Source organism: Micrasema longulum, unplaced genomic scaffold (genome assembly GCF_059751315.1).
Source record: "Micrasema longulum isolate JH-2025_06_02 unplaced genomic scaffold, ASM5975131v1 h1tg000281l, whole genome shotgun sequence".
Classification (NCBI taxonomy): domain Eukaryota; kingdom Metazoa; phylum Arthropoda; class Insecta; order Trichoptera; family Brachycentridae; genus Micrasema; species Micrasema longulum.
Window position 1 is genome coordinate 756303 of NW_028277485.1, and position 17540 is coordinate 773842.

The following is a 17540-nucleotide window of genomic DNA, read 5'->3' on the forward strand; positions in this document are numbered from 1 at the left end:
AGACACCAGTCTCGAAGGTGTCACAAAAGCGATGAAACCGGTCACTGGTTATTCCAAATTTCTGAATTTAAGTATCTCTCATCTGTTATTTATATAATAAATTATAGAAAAAACAGAATTAAAACAGTTGGATATATTCTGTAATATTTCAGAATATTCTCGTATGAAAGATTTACATTTCAGAAAAAATAAATTAACAAATGTGTCCTCACCGGCTCAAGTTCCTGTCTGTCAATATGCCTCCTGAATACGAGACACAAGTAGATGATGTTGGCTGCGCGAGCAGCCTGGACAGTGGTCAATTGCATGAGCAGGCCATCGATACCATAGAAATTCGAGTTAACCATTAAAGGAGACCTTCCCCTGAGGTAGACATACTCCTCCCACCAATCCGACACATAATTGCTCGACCACCTATTAATAAAATATTCAAAATTATTAACGGCATTTAGAATTACTTCGCAATATCAACAGTCCTTAAATAACTTACTCATACCCCGCTTGCTTATGATTTTCCAAAGCAGAAGTGTCATAAAAAAGAATGTATGATTCAAAGGACGGTGAAAAGATATTATATTACAGTCATAACAACAAAAAAATAGTTTGTAGGCCCCTTCCCTCAATAATTGCACAACAGATTGTAAATAAAGTTTGTATTTTAACAATGAATAAATAATCATAATTAATAATCTCTGTGAAATTGTGTTTATTGTTGTTATCATTATTAGATATGCGTAGCATTATATAAAAGCTCCACTTTTCTGTAAATGTAAAACTTAAGGATAAAAACATATTATCTTTAATTAACAAAAAAATTACATTTATTTATGCATCCTTTATGTAAATGTACATAATAAGTGTTTTCAGGCGTTGCCTAGTAGGTGGAATAATTCAGGATAATGAATCTCACCCACATCGATAAAGGTTTCAGCTCTTTTACTTCACAAAAGTCAGCATATGGAAGAATTGAGGAAATCTGAATTTTTAAACATAAGTAGAATGGAGAATGTTACAATGTATAAAGTGGCCACTTTGACCAGTCAATGACAGGTCTTAAACACTGTAAATGCCAAGACTTCCATATTCTTTAGATATAACTTGTTTTTAAAATTTTAACGATTTGTCCGGCTTAGTATGTACCCTTGTAAACAGGGCAAAGTTTCAAAATTGTAAAAATAATAAAATGTATTTAATTTTTTTTATACATTATTATAAAATCTTCCTTTATGTCAATATTATGGAATAATTAAACAGACGTCAGAACTATAAAATTTTCTTTAATGTGTACTAACTGACAAGGTCGAAACAAATATTTCAAATAAATCTAATGTATGCATATGTTTATATATGAATTTTGAGATTTGCGCAGAATTAAAAACTGAGAAAAGCATTATTGACAAAGTTATGAAAGGAGTGCTGCAATGGTTTGGACACGTGGAGCAAATGGAAAGCAAAATAATAGCTAAAAAAGATTAATGGTGTGAATGTATATTTATATTAAGAAAGACATGGCATGACCAAACTCAACTTGAACATGTCAAATGTTGTAATAATTGGCATGCATATATGATAATATGTATGAATAAAGAGAAAGCTAGGTCTGTAAGTGAAGATCAAGTGGTGTGGTGTTATATCCTCTCTGCATAACCCTACGGAGAAACAGTGTAACGGTTTGATTTTGTGTATGAATCTCTTAATGTTTTAAAAGAACAAGAAAGGGTCTGAAGAAATGCCAGTCGATAACTTCTGATCGCAGATATTTTTTGGTACAGTAATCAAATGAAAATGTTTAAAAACTTACCATGATTTAAGAACAAGATATTTCTGCAACTTCTTAGCAATGCCTTTCTGAAACTGGTCAGCGAGGTTGACCATACGATTGTAGTTTTCATCATCCAACAATGGCCGAACACTTCTTAGATACTGAAAATTGTTTTAAAAATATTTATTTAACAATTGTAGTCAGCATTACATAACCGGTTATTTAACACATTACATTATGTACACTGTGAATATCAGATAGAATAACATAACGAATGACAAGTTAATTAATAGAAAGCAGATAGCTGCTAAACTGATTATATGTACAGAAAAATATGTCCGTATTATGACACCGTTAATGGGTGAATTTTGACTTACATTTTTGGGGATTCTGAGTGCATAAAAAAATCATGAAATCACATTCTGATAAAGTTATTGGGGACATACAAACTGATCTTTTGCAATATTTATTATTTGAAATCAGATTATAAAAATGTTTCCTATATGCCGACAAGAGACGAGAGAAATAGTAAAATAGGAATGAATTTTTTAGATATCTATTTAAGAATTAGGTGAGGTTTAAAATGCATAGCACTTAAAGTTAATATGTATGTATATTGTCAATTAAATTGATTGGTGTTGTAGGGGGCAACATAAGCTTGTGAGTCCAATTATCTTATATATTGAATGGATCTGAACATGAATTCATTTACTGTGCAGCCAATGTAATGTAAAGTGGAATGCCTTGAGATTCAAATACATACTTTGTAATAATAAAGAAGAGTAAGAAACAAAACATATTAATATGCCCCTGTAAGATTGAGAAGTTTCCGTATAATATTTATTATTGGTAAGGTATCCAAAATAAAAATATATTAATGGATTTAATTCTGCTTTTATTTTTAAAATATACAAGAGTATACAATGTGATGAGTTTCGGCTTGTTAGGACATTATCAAACTAATCTAAATATTTAAAAAGTTTCCTAATATACTAACAATGAAACGTGAACAACATCAGAATACATGCATAAGGTACATTTTTAGTCTTAGGAAATATGACCACATTTCTGATTTTTGTAGGCAACTGAAATGGCTCAAAATTAGACAGCGGAGAGACTATCACTCCCTCTAACTTCTGTTTAATGTACTTCATAGTCCTATCGCTCCTATATACCTGCGTGAAAAATTTCAACGCTTATCAATTCATGGTTTACCTCTTCGTTCTAATTCTCAAGGCACTCTCTTAATACCCATCCACAATTTCTCTTACTTATCTAACTCATATACTGTCCATGCGGCTTGACTGTGGAATCATCTCCCATTCACCATCAAAGATGTTACTACATTATCTCTGTTTAAATCACGTCTGAAGAAACATCTCCTTTCTCTTCCTTAATCTCTCCTCCTTTCCTCTTTCCTCTTTTTTCCCATAGAGTAATAGTTTTGATTTAAGGTAATTTATAACCAAATACATTTAACATATTACAACAGAGATGAAGAACATTTAAGAGAAGGTAATATAGAAGTCCAGGCATCTACAGGGCTTACGACCTGTCAATGGCTGGTTTAAGTGGCCACTTTACACACTGTGTAACATTCACCATTCTGCCTATATTTGAACATCTATATTCCTTCAATTCTTTCCTCTGTTGATGTTTGTGAAGTTAAAGAGCTGAAACCTTTATTTATGCGGGTGAGATTCATCTAATTGAAATATTTCACCTACATACTAGGCAACGCCTGAAGATATTATTTTTTCAATTTCTATACTTCTTCATGGGCCAGGTAATTTATCAACAATATATTGAGTTTGTCCAAATTTTAGTTTTGTCCAAAAGAATATGTTCTTCATCTCTGTTGTAATATGTTAATATAAACAGCTCCCCAGGGAGTTAAATCCAGTCCTTGTCTACAAAAATTTGGACAAACTCAAAATATTGCAAATACATTTATTTATATTTTTATACATCTTTAGCTTTTTAATCTTTAATTTCTATTGAATATGTTATGTAACTTGAATTATAAAAATAAACAATAATTTTATTGGTTGGTTGGAAGAAATTGCCATTTGGCAATAAGCCAATGTACAAATAACATTATATACAAAAAGTTTAATAAATAAAACAACAATTACTGTCTAATAATAAAGGTGCATAATGGTAATCATAGTTTATGGGGGTATTTTAACAAGTAATGAGAATTTCTTTATAAACCTAGATTAGGACAGTAATTAAAAATCCACTGAGTAAATTCTATTAAGTACATTATAGGTATATTGGATAAACTTTCGTCGAAAAGCATCACATTATAAATATACTCTTGTGTATTTCAATTTTGTAGGTTTGTCAGGCTCATGGTGTAATGGTCAGCGCGTTTTCTTACCATGCAAGACGTGTAGGGGTTCGATTCCTGACAAGGTTGATATGAAATATTTATTTAAAAGGGTGTTTTCACACTAGAACATTTCATAGTCCCTGGACTGGAACTTGAAGCGTAAGACTGATCATCTTACCTTTATGTAACAAAAATGATCCAGATACGCTGCAATTGGTGTTCCGATGCAGTGCCGTATGTACCATTAGGTGCGAAAAGTGAATGATAGTAATGATGATGTATATTTTAAAAATAAATGTAGAATTGAATTGATACCTTACCAATAATTAAAAAGGAATTCTACCAACCGACTCCATTCACAATAAATTATATTCATTGTTTCTGTAGATCGACTAACTTTTTCCTAATTTTGTAATTTCATTAAAACTCTGTGATTTCAACAAGCATATTAAAAAAAATTTAAGACAATGGCGAAACCAATATTTTATCAAATAATAAACAAATACAATATAAGCTACTATTTTATTTAAGTTAGATATAAGCATTTTATAGAAGACAATATTTCTGAAAAGCTTAGACCGACCGACTTATGGGGTTTTTCAATTGACTGATTTAATTATGTGGTTTGACTATATTCTTCAGGCTTAAAAGGATAATAAACCATTTGTAATTCTCAGAACCAGAAGACTATGGTTGTAATTTCTACAATAGAAAAGTTTCATATTAAAACTTATTTATATTTTCCGTGATAGCAAATAACATGCAAAAATAACACTGATATATTGTTTAAAATCTGATAAGTTTATCAATCAATAACAAAGTTCAATGATAATATAAATAAAATCGTTTTGCAGACATTCAATAAGATATTAGATGAACTTGATTCGTAAAAATAATGAACTTTCTGTGGGCATAAATGATAATACCAAGTGGGTCAGGAACAGATTGTGATATCTTGATCAAATGATAAGAGTTTATAATGTTATAAAGCGGTAAATGTAATCTTAACAGTAGACAGGCATATATTTGGCTTCTGAGATAGTGCAAACTACGTCACAAAAAAGATAGTCAGAGAGAAAAAATATTTGTCTGTACTTTAAAGATGTCTAAAATAATATCTTCAATTGTTTTGATATAATCACAAGCAAGATTATACAACATCATCATAATCCACAGAGCATCTGATGGAGCATAGGGCACTACATTGAAACACCAAATGCAGCGTACTTCGATCATCTGTTTCACAAAAAAAAAAGGATGCGTAGGTTTTCTGAGTTATGTATGCGACCACCAATCACCTGGAAAAAGTGAACACCCAAATGAACGTCCCTCCTCCTCCATAATGACTGATAGCCTAGCATCCCCAGTAAAAAGTCGGTAGGGAAGAGCCAAGGATAATATCCACACTCTTTTAGGTACAGATAGCGCAGAAATTTTTTCTGCACTCTCTCCATCATTAAAGAGTATCGAGCCTCATGTGGCGACCAAATAATGTAACTAAACTCCAAACGACTTCTTACCAAGGAATTATACAATGTCCTCATAATCTGAGTGTTAGAAAAGATCTTGGCATTTCTAAGAACAAAACCAAACATTTTAAGGGAGTCATTACATAGATTAACTATATGAAGATTTAAAGATAACTGAGCATCAAACAACACCCTGAGATCTCTGGACGTTGAAGCCCTTTCAAGACTCACTCAAATATAGGCAGAATGGTGAAAGTTACACAGTGTCTAAAGTGGCCACTTAAACCAGCCAATGACAGATCATAAGCCCTGTGGATGCCTAGACTTATATATCCCTTCTCTAAAAAGTTCTTCATCTTTGTTGTAATATGTTTATAGGTAATTGAAGATAACTCTGTTTACTTCCCATTAAATAAAACCACCGAACTTCCTCATTGAATATCTGTAAAGGTAGAAGAAGCTAAGATTGTATGAAAGATTAACAACAAAATAGTATTACTTTATACTATAAACTGCGGACCCGACAGATGTTCTGCGTTCTACGTCCAGCCCGAATGTTAGCTTACCTGCTATTAGCTTGGAAAAAGACTTTTTATTGATAAGTAGGTACCTAGGTACTTATTTATGGTTGAATTACAAAACATAAAATAATTCATTTTCAAAAAAAGAATTCTTTTTGCAAAGGTCAAATTTGGCTCTTCTCACCAACAGGGGTGCACTTTATACATGAATGCGATTTTCAAAATGTATTCAACGTCAGTTAATATTATTTTAGTATTACCAAAAATCCAGTAAAAAGAAATAAATTATAAGGAATGTAAGGAAAGAATCTGATTGAGATCTATAAAAAGCGAATTTTGTTTGTAAACATTCAAAAACAACATTTTTAAAACACAAAAAAACAACATCCTTCCATTTTTTTGTACATGCATTTTCGTCGAATGCAACCCTGGTAGGTCGATGAAAAAAAAGATTTTTGCTTATAACTTTTTTTTTACAAATTCGATTGAAATTTTTAATATCTAGGAACATGCGCAGGACAAAGATCCACATTTCGCTGAAAACCGCACGTAAATCGGTTTAGCCGTTTAGGAGGAGTTCAGTGACAACACACGTACAGAAGAATTATGTATATATAAAGATTATAAAACTTTCTTACTCTGTTCATGGTGTCGTCAACAGATGGCAGCGGTAATCTAGGCAAAGAACCTTGGAAGCTGTACAGCCTCGGCGGGTTCCACCCTGACAGCAGCTTCACAGCTCCTATCCATAGCTTGGTTGCCAGAGAAACTTTCATCCCCGGCCCTCTAGATTCGTACATCCATCCTTTGTATATGAATAGCAGCTTCAGGGTGTAACGGATGGCAAATATCACGGCCAGCCACATAGCCAGGGCTGCTAACGCACATGCCACCACTTCATAAAATAACGACGACCTAATTGGAAGAAAAAACGCCAGTAAAATTTTGAGATTTGCTACTTTAAATATGATGGTTTTACTTTTATATCTAAAGCGCATGAGATTAAACAATCCATTAAAAAAAAGAACATGTATAGATTGAAGTAAATCGCACAAAAAAATACATACAACGCTTACAAGCATAAACAAAATATTGTAATAAAATATTGAACACTTCGCATGTGAGTGATAATAATGGCACATGTCCAAAATTGTTATTTTTGAGATGCAGAAATGTTCCTGAATACAATTCCTACCCGCACAGTTGACGGTATAATTCTTAAAAATATTAATGTATGAGTCCTTAAAACCCTTAAGCCTTTTTTTGAAAAATATGAAATAATAATGACAACATGATCATTATGCCGTGAATGTTAGTTAATGATGTTTTGAGTATGTCAATTTTTTTGTATACAGGCTGAATTTCACGCCTTAGGGTGATTAAGACTATCAAAATCTAAATTTATTGCAACAGAGAAGGAAAATATTTTTGAAAGGTGAATAAGGAAGTCTCGGCACTGAGTGGTATAAGAATCACACCCACATCAATAAAGGTTTCGGCTCATTTATTTCACATTAGTCAACGGATGGAAGAGCTGAGGAAATGTGGATGTTTAAACATGAGCGGAATGGTAAATGTTACACAGTGTGTAAAGCGGCACTTAAACCAGCCAATAACAGGTCATAAGCCCTGTTAATGCCTAGTCTTCCATATTCCCTTTTCAAAAATATCTTTCTTCTTTTTTGCGATAAATTTAGAATGTTAGTTTACAAGCGTAGTTCTCCTGTAAAAATGAGTTTTTTGAGTTGTGCCACTATTATTCCGGATGTATGACATAACCATCTCAGTTAAATAAAACATAACAGACGACTAAAAAATATTTCATGTATTAAAAGGCAATCAAATTAACATGCATCTTGAGAGTAAAAAAGACATTGAAAATTTTGAGAAAAACTTGTTTCTTTTTTCATAGGATTTTAGTATCCTATAAGCTGATAAAACCACAAAAAAGTGTATTCTGAGATAAGTGGTACTTTTCAACAATGACGGCATTAATAAAAACATTTATCAATTATAATCGGCTTGTGGTCCCGTGTGTAGTGTTGCGGACTCACGGATCAGAGGTCCGAGGTTCGAAGTCCACTCTACCCCGATTTGACTGCCATTTTTTTTCTAATTGTGAGTTATTTACAACTTGTGATAAATCCGAAGAATGCAATTATTTTTTTTTTTTAATAAACATTAAAAAAATTGATTCCGTCCGTTATGGATTTAAAGGATAAATTAATATCAGAACAAATGTGCACCAGAACCCCTTTTTACAATTTCAAATTAACATCCAATGTAAAAAAAATCTATTTACTACCTACCCTGGCAGAGTTTAAATTGGCTAGGATTTTTTTTTTAAATGAGTTGTAAATAACTCCTTTTTAGGACATGGGAATAATAATAGGGAGAAAAGTATTATTGACAAAATCAAGAAAAGAGCTCTGCATTGGTTTGGACATGTAGAGCGAATGGACAGCGAAAGAACGGCTAAAAATGTATATATATATATATATATATTTTTTTTATTTTATTAATGACAAATAAAAATACAATATTACAACCAAATACATTTTTTTACATTAATCAAATACATATATTTACATTAACGTTTCCCATTACGTAAAAGAAATAAACAATTCTTGTGTACATAATGGGGAGTGACGTCTTACAATAGTTTATTTTAATTTAATTAATAATGTTTTTAGGATAACATAAATAAATTACAAAAAAGATATAAACGATGTTTTCAATCAGTGTTACATAAAGAAGAATTATAGATGTAATTTTTCACTTCTTGCTTAAATATATTGTATTTACCATGCAAATGTTGATGGATGAAGAAATAGAGGAAGACCGAGAAAGACATGACCAAATCCAACAAATACTTGAAGATGGACATGTTAAAAGTCGGAATAATCGGCGCGCGTGCATGAGAAGATGTATGAATGTAGAAGAAGGGAGATCTGTATGCAAAGATAGAGTGATAGTTTGTTTGTTTGTGTTTAGGAAAAGGGAATAGGGTTGGGGTAGAGTGGGGTTCGCTTTTAAATCTCATTCCTGTATAATTTTCACTTTATCATTTCCTTCGATAGTGGTGGCTATATTTATTTGATTTTACGAACATGATTAAAACTGGAAAACGAAACTACGCTGTTGGTTCACTGTATAATTTAAATAACATATCGCGTGAGTAGTTAGTAATTGTAACACGCCACTGGCTAGTCGCCCATACGGAGAAAAACCATTTTATGATTATTAACTACGAAATCAGCTACATATTACAGCAATACAACGGGCCGTAGGTACTCGAGTCGAGAATTGCAAGCGAAAACCGAAACAGTCCGTTACACGATTGTTGTTAAACTAAATACCAAACCGAAAATTTGAAACGCTTTTGTTCTATGCGATAGGGCTTCTCTGGGGTGCTATTCTGAACCGCTCTCGCGACCGAGAAAACAGATTTTCTCGTGTATTTTGTATGTAAATACAAGAGATAATACGGTCGCGAGAGCGTTTGGAATACCACCCCTGGTGAATTATTACTCTTCACTACCCGTGCACTCGTAAATCGATAACATATCACGGTCTACAATGCGAATTCGTACGCTTTCAACTAGCGATATACATATAGGTATATCGTAATAATTTTACCCTACCTGTAAAAGCTACATTGGAATAGATCGACAGGTTAAATTTTCGAATATATCGTCTGTGGTTAAATTTCAAATAAAATTTTACCGACGAGGTTTACTAAATATTTTCGTACGAAAATCTAATTTCCTTCTGCAGTTACAATCGGTACGTTGGCTAAATGCAGATAAAACATTTTGTGAACCTTTTACGAATGAGTCAAATTTTAGATATCATATTTTTATTTAAATCTCAATAGAGACCGGAACGTCGACACATAAATCAAATTACAACAATAACAAACAATTAAAAAATAATCGTTTCCCCAACTGATGCTCAGATTGATAAATAGTGCGACGCGCGGCGTTATCATTATTTGAATAAAATATTTAAAAAATCACGACAAACAACGATAGGCGTAAAAATAATCAAGATAATACACGAAGGATTAAACTTTGGACCGCTGAAATTCCAGCTGAACAAATGCACAATATTTCAGGGTCATACCGCGAAACTTCGGAGGAACATTTTTTATGATTTGATTTTAAAAATATCCTATAATTTTTTGAAAATCATTCTTAATATAAAAAATAATATATAAAAAATGTATTTGACCAACGAAGCGATACGCACCGGACGCGAATTAGGGAGTGCTGCATAGGTTTGTGGAAGGGATGCTAATACGAGAAATAAAGGATTGTCTCAGTTTTCAAAATATAAATCATTTTTTTCCTTCTTTCTCAATACTCGTTTTTTTTGTTTCATTAAAACCAAATCCTTATGATTTTTGTAACTCACATGCTGTGGAAAGATCAAGCGACTAAGTTTGTATTGTATGTGTTTATCTCTTTGCGAGTGTTAGTATTGAGTGCTAAAAAGCATTGTAAAACGGAAAATATGGTCAAAAAATTAGGTTACGGAAATAGTTATACCAATCCCAAAGCGCCCAGTTTTTCAATAACTGTGTGTTGTGCAATTAGATCGTTAAAAACACAGTAAAAAAATTTTAAAAAATAATAATGGAAACCTTAAGACTTATTTACCAATCATAAGCGGAATTAATTATTAGGTATGGTAATTAATTATTAGGTATGGAAAGTAGACTAAATGCTGTTGAAATGCGATCCCTCAGGCGAATGTGCGGAAAAACAATGTATGATAGGTGCCCTAATGTCGAAATAAGAGCAGAATGCAAGGCTGAGTTAAGCATTATCGACAAAATTAAGAAAGGTCTTTTGCGATGGTTCGGTCATGTGGAGCGAATGAATGATGAAAGAACGGCTAAAAAGATTTATGATGCGAATGTGTCTGGTTGTAGAAGTCGAGGAAGGCCGAGAAAGACATGGCATGATCAAGTACAACAAATTCTTGAAAGTGGTCATGTGAAAAGTCGGAATAATCGACGTGCGTGCATGAGAAGATGTATGAATGTGAAGGAAGCAAAGGAAGTGTGCCAGGACAGAGTGGTGTGGCGTTCTATCCTCTCTGCCTACCCCTCTGGGGAAATGGCGTGATGGTTAGTTAGTTAGTTAGTATGGTATTACAAGTTGGGGCCTTTCTTGTATAAAACCAACATTTTAAAAATTCAATCATTACAAAACTCGGCTCTAAAATTAATTAACAGATCAGCTAGAATTGATAAGGAAGAGGTACCCGAACTTTTTAAAAAGCAAGTGTGCCTGTCCGTAAATGCTATTCTATGGCTCGAATTTGTTACTAGATATCGATTTGATAGTAAATACCAGAAAGATAGTAAATACCATAATACAAGGCTGGCGCAACATGAAGGCTCGTCAGTACCGAGGTTTGTAAACAAGTATGGCCAAAGAACACTTCACTATACAATTCCTAAAATTTTCAATAAGATTCCTAAGCAGATCTTAAAAGAAAATGTAGACAAAACTTTTAAGAAAAAAATAATTCAATGGCTAATATGATTATAATTTTATGTTAACATCTATTTAAATGTTTGTAAATAAATTTTGTGTAGAAAAATAAGTATGCTTTTAGTTCTTAATGATGTTTATATTATAAGTTAAAGTATGGAGTTCTACAAATCAATCAATACAATTTTTATATTACTTTTTAAATTTATATAATTTCTCTAACTTTTTTCTTTGTTAAGGAAAAATAAGAACAATGTTTGAGTATGTCCAAATGCTTGCAGACTGGCTGGATTTCCTCCCTAGGGAGTTATTCATATTTAAATTTATTTCAACAGAGAGGAAAAACATTATTGAGAAGGGATATGGAAGTCTAGGCATTAACAGGGCTTATGACCTGTCATTGGCTGGTTTAAGTGACCACTTTACACACTGTGTAACATTCACCATTCTGCCCATATTTGAACATCTATATTTCTTCAATTCTTTCATCTGTTGATGTTTGTGAAGTTAAAGTGCTGAATCCTTTGAAGTAACTTCACAAAAGTCAATATATGGAAGAGTTGAGGAAATGTGGATGTTCAAACATAGGCAGAATGGTGAATGTTACACAGTGTGTAAAGTGACCACTTAAACGAACCAATGACAGGTCATAAGCACTGTAAATGCCTAGACTTCCATATTCCCTTCTCAAAAATGTTTTTCCTCTCTGTTGAAATAAATTATAAAAAGAAAAATAAGAAACCTACTGACAAGCCGGTTTCGTGGTTTAGTGGGTTCCATTATTTTTTCTTTTATATTTTTCTGTTCATGTTAACCTTCTTAAATAAAAATAAATAGCTCTGATTTTATATAAATGGAATATAATGATTAAAAATCAGTTACTCGATTACTTGAGTTTGATTGAATTCAAAATTAACTAAGAAATTGTTGTACAACAACTATGATAAAAACCACTACCAGGGGTGATATTCTGAACCACTCTCGCGGCAGGAGAAAACCGTTTTTCTCGTGTATTTTGTATGTAAATACACGAGATAAGACGGCCGCGAGAGCGTTTAGACTACTACCCTAGAGTCGTCTAGTTCTGAGAAATACAAATTATTTATTCTGCCCTGCTAGGCCAAAAACTCGTAACGGAAAAAAATCGTTTTGAGTTTGATTTTTATTAATAGATATTCGATAGCCTGACATATTGACTTAGCCAACAAGTCATTTCTGCTTCTCAACTATGACATATTCTCTTGTACAAAAAAAACAGTTTGGCAAAGCATAAAACAGTAATGTCGTGTAAATTTTTTAATTTAGCAGATACGACTTTAAGCTTACAAGGGCAGTACGAGTATTGTCCTTTTATGCCTGAAGAATATAGTAAAAGTAGACGAGTTCTAGGAAGATTTGTAATTAGTAAAGGATTGACAGCCGCTAGTTTTGCTGAAACCCACTATATTAGTGAGTGGAATACATAGTCGGCTGGCATAGCGCCCGTCAGAACAAGTGGTAAACCAATCAAAATATATTATATCATTGACATAGAACTGGTGGCGAACAGAGAACTGCCGTCTATACTCCTCTCTGGACTTTGCACCGACCAGAAATAATAAAGTAAACAAAATATCTAACTAACAAACACGTAATACTTTCGAAAAAAATAAATATCCTTATCCAAGATTTGTATACAAACCGCAATCGCTTTTCATACAAACAAACCAACGGTGAAATATTTTTTACAGTTTCAAAACATTTAATTACACCGTCTACTTAAGTCAAGGTTTTTTTTCGTAATTATAATTTAACACCCATTACACATGCGAATACAAGAATGTAAATTAAAGATGCGGTACAATAAAAGTTTAGTAATTTAGATTACCGTCGATTAGTGAAGCGCGCAAATTTTGGTAGGGTCACGGTGGTGCATATTTTGACGGAAAATGTGTACAGATAAAATGCCGTGTAATGCCGCAGTTGCATTCCATCAAGAACACTACCAATAGTCCTACTCCCTGGAGTCCGCGAGTGGTCGCTTAGGCCCCGCGAGCCCTGGGCAATGTGGCCACTGGCATTAACATCGGTGCCTCAGTAGATAGGGAGAGGATGAATGGGAGTGTCTGGCGCCATAAAACGGGACCACACCAGCTAATGATAGGTAACCCTGAAATAAAATTCCACTGAAGAAGGCAACGGGAAACCACTTCCGTCAACAATCCCCCAGGATATCACCGGTGAGGTGGCCGTCAACGTCAGGGGGACCTAACATGACACGTGAAGTGAAGTTTTTCATAATTTCTTTTTGAATTCGTTTTAAAGTAGCGATTATTGTGAATCGTTCGATTTTTATGGTAACATATATATTTTTTTGAAATAATTGACAGTATTTTTTTTTACTTTCGTTAAAAAACATTGTATTAATCATCAATAATTCGAGATGACATCACACGACCGTAATTATCATACCCATATCAGTGTTAAGAAAAAAGTCGGACAACAAAGAAGCTTTGTGATTACAAATTACGTTTAGTCATGGTTATTGGTTTGTTTTTTTATCAGTTACCGATAACACGTTAAATACACTAAAATAACAATAAAAATAATCACAAAAACATATTACAACAGCGACAAAGAACATTTTAAAGAAAATAATATGAAAGAGAGCACGCCCCCCATCGACGGGTGATATAAAACTCTCGGAGGAGTGCTCTCCCGAAACTATAGTGGTGTTCTTGTAAAATAATAAAAATTGTGTAGCACTAATAACAAAGTTTTATTTTCATAATAATTTATAAGTTCTTACTGGTTTCCCAAATAATGTTCATTTTTCTATATCAATCCTCACTAATTTTCCGCTCGAAAATTCTGAATCCCGACTTGTTCAGTAAAAACAGTAAACAGTCAATCATACAATGTACTTTTTTATTTATGAAAATTTTCAGCATAATTAATTTCAAAATACGGCTATCTATGTGAGTTCTTTTTATCCATTATTAATGGCATTTTATTTTCTAAAATACAATATAAAATATTTTTACATTTTGATAAAACGAATTTGCAATCTTTCATTACTCGACAATAATTTTAAAAATAAAACACTTCTCATGATGACAATTTTTTGTGATTATCAACAATATTTTGATTGGTCCAAATATTTGTAGATAAGGACTGGATTCAACTCCTCGGGGAGCTGTTAATATTAACATATTACGACAGAGATAAAGAACCTTTAAGAGAAGATAATATGAAAGTCTAGGCATTCACAGGGCTTATGACCTGTCGTTGGCTGGTTTAAGCGGCCACTTTACACACTGTGTGACATTCACCATTCTGCCTATGTTTAAGCATCCTCATTTCCTCAACTCTTCCATCTGTTGATGTTTGTGAAGTTAAAGAGCTGACATGTGGGCAGTATAGTGAATGTTACAGTGTTTAAAGTGGCCACTTAAACCGGCCAATGACAGATCATAAGCCCCGTAGATGCCTAGACTTCCATATTATCTTCTCTTAAAGGTTCTTTATCTCTGTTGTAATATGTTAATATTAACAGCTCGCCGAGGAGTTGAATCCAGTCCTTATCTACAAATATTTGGACCAATCAAAATATTGTTGATAATCACAAAAAATTGTCATCATGAGAAGTGTTTTATTTTTTTAATTATTGTCGAGTAATGAAAGATTGCAAATTCGTTTTATCAAAATGTAAAAATATTTTATATTGTATTTTAGAAAATAAAATGCCATTAATAATGGATAAAAAGAACTCACATAGATAGCCGTATTTTGAAATTAATTATGCTGAAAATTTTCATAAATAAAAAAGTACATTGTATGATTAATTGTTTACTTACTAAACAAGTCGGGATTCAGAATTTTCGAGCGGAAGATTAGTGAGGATTGATATAGAAAAATGAACATTATTTAGGAAACCAGTAAGAACTTATAAATTATTATGAAAATAAAACTTTGTTATTAGTGCTACACAATTTTTATTATTTTACAAGAACACCACTATAGTTTCGGGAGAGCACTCCTCCGAGAGTTTTATATCACCCGTCGATGGGGGCGTGCTCTCCCAAAACTGTAGTAGTGTTCTTGTAAAAGAATAAAAATTGTGTAACACTAATAACAAAGTTTTATTTTCATAATAATTTATAATGAATTGTTACGAAGTGAATGCCGATTCAATTAAAAATACAGTAAGAACTTGTTTGGCAAATATCAAGAACACGATTTAGTCAAGTATTCATTTAGACGTTTGAAGATTTTGTATGATTTAATTTGAAAAACGCCATTTACGTGAAAATCACCACAAGGATGTGTTTCATCCCACAGCCTTTTTGGCGTAGAATGTGGGAAAAATCCAAAAAAAAATTCATTAGCTTGCATTTTATTTTTTATCTCAGTCAATAGGGGAAGGCGGGGCTAGTTGTTACGGGGGCAAGTTGTTACATTATAAATAACTCCCCGTACGTGTCGCACAGCATGTCTAGGTGTCGTGTCCGCAATGCTCGACGGAACGGCACTCTTGCCGATCGTGCGTTATTCAAATAAAATCGATTATAGTGTATTTCGTATCTAAAAGTAAATTTTGTTGATTGATTTCGAATATTAATTGTTCACTAACTATAAGAGGTAAGTTGATTCAAAGTAAATTGGTAAAACTCTACATGTCTCTGCTTACATTCAGCTAATATATCGAAATAATAACACCTTCCGTGTTAATGCTATAACAATTTATTTTTATTTTGGGTCAGAGGGGCTAGTTGTTACAACAATGGGGGGGCAAGTTGTTACTGTAACAACTAGCTCCACAACGTTTCCCTTTCACTTCAAATGGCATATTTATATAAACTTATTAAACCATTTAATATTATTGTTCGAGATTTTATATAACAATGATACGGCCATATAAAAAAACAATAGACGTGAAATTTCCGAGGAGACCTACAAAAGAGGAGCTAAAGAAGTAACAGAAAAAAAATATCTATTCAAAGAGCTGCCGAAGCATATAAAGTAAATTTTATGACATTACAAACGTCAAGAGAATGGTCCAACCACATCTAACATAGTAAGTTACAACAAACCTCGGCAAATATTTTCTGTTGATCAGGAAAAGGAGCTTACAGCATACATAAGCGTATGCTATTATATGATTACATGTTATTAGATATATTCTACGTACTAATGTTAACAATTACATGCATGTTTGATTTTTGTTTTAGTTCGTAACAACATGCCCCCACCTAGTAACAACTTGCCCCTGTGTGGGGCATATTGTTACTTGCCCCTGTGTGGGGCATATTGTTACTTGCCCCTGTGTGGGGCATATTGTTACAGTTTTAATATATTTTTTGAAATGCTGTAATTCATTTTGTGAACGTTGTATGAACACATGTAAATTGTTTTATTATATTTTAATATATGTACGTTAAGATATAATCAATATGATGTGTCTCAAAATAAACAGTTGTCAGATATTCAACTTTTCTTTTTTTTGTAACAACTAGCCCCTCTTCCCCTACCCGTTTATTTTCGGTGAATTGGGTTAGTTTAGCAAGTTTGCTGAACATCACTGAACATTGAACGTTGACTTGAAATTGTCCCGAAATTCTCAGTTGTCAAAACAACAATTCAACGTAAGAGGCTTGTATAAAACTTCCGAGGGTTATACTTGGCCCCGAGGATTTTATCGCATACACCGTTGGGTCCGAAGATCAGCCCCGTGGGATAAAGGGGATAAACATCCTAAAAATACGTCATGCAGCAAGAGCGCACGAGCGCGAGCAGTTGGAATTCTAACCCCTATTAACAGGTATAATTATTTGTTTATATTTCATTTAAATTGTTAATTTAATTAACAGATTAGCAAAAGTCGTTAAATAAAACGATAAATACACATTTTATGAACGAGTCTGAACAGAGTTCAATTTTTATTGGTATTGTTCAAGTCATATTATTTTT

General features: G+C 32.9%; 1 protein-coding gene across 2 annotated transcripts in view; it reads right to left on the reverse strand.

Annotated features, from left to right (window-relative positions):
• whd (carnitine O-palmitoyltransferase whd) overlaps positions 1-17540 on the reverse strand; it is an 85367-nt gene that overhangs the window by 19346 nt on the left and 48481 nt on the right. For both annotated transcript variants that reach the window (XM_088224387.1, XM_088224386.1), the window contains exons 4-6: positions 6726-7002; positions 1802-1923; positions 213-414 (exon numbers count right to left, since the gene is read on the reverse strand). In XM_088224387.1, coding sequence (XP_088080513.1) covers positions 213-414; positions 1802-1923; positions 6726-7002 — 601 coding nt within the window. The remainder of the gene's footprint in view (positions 1-212; positions 415-1801; positions 1924-6725; positions 7003-17540) is intronic.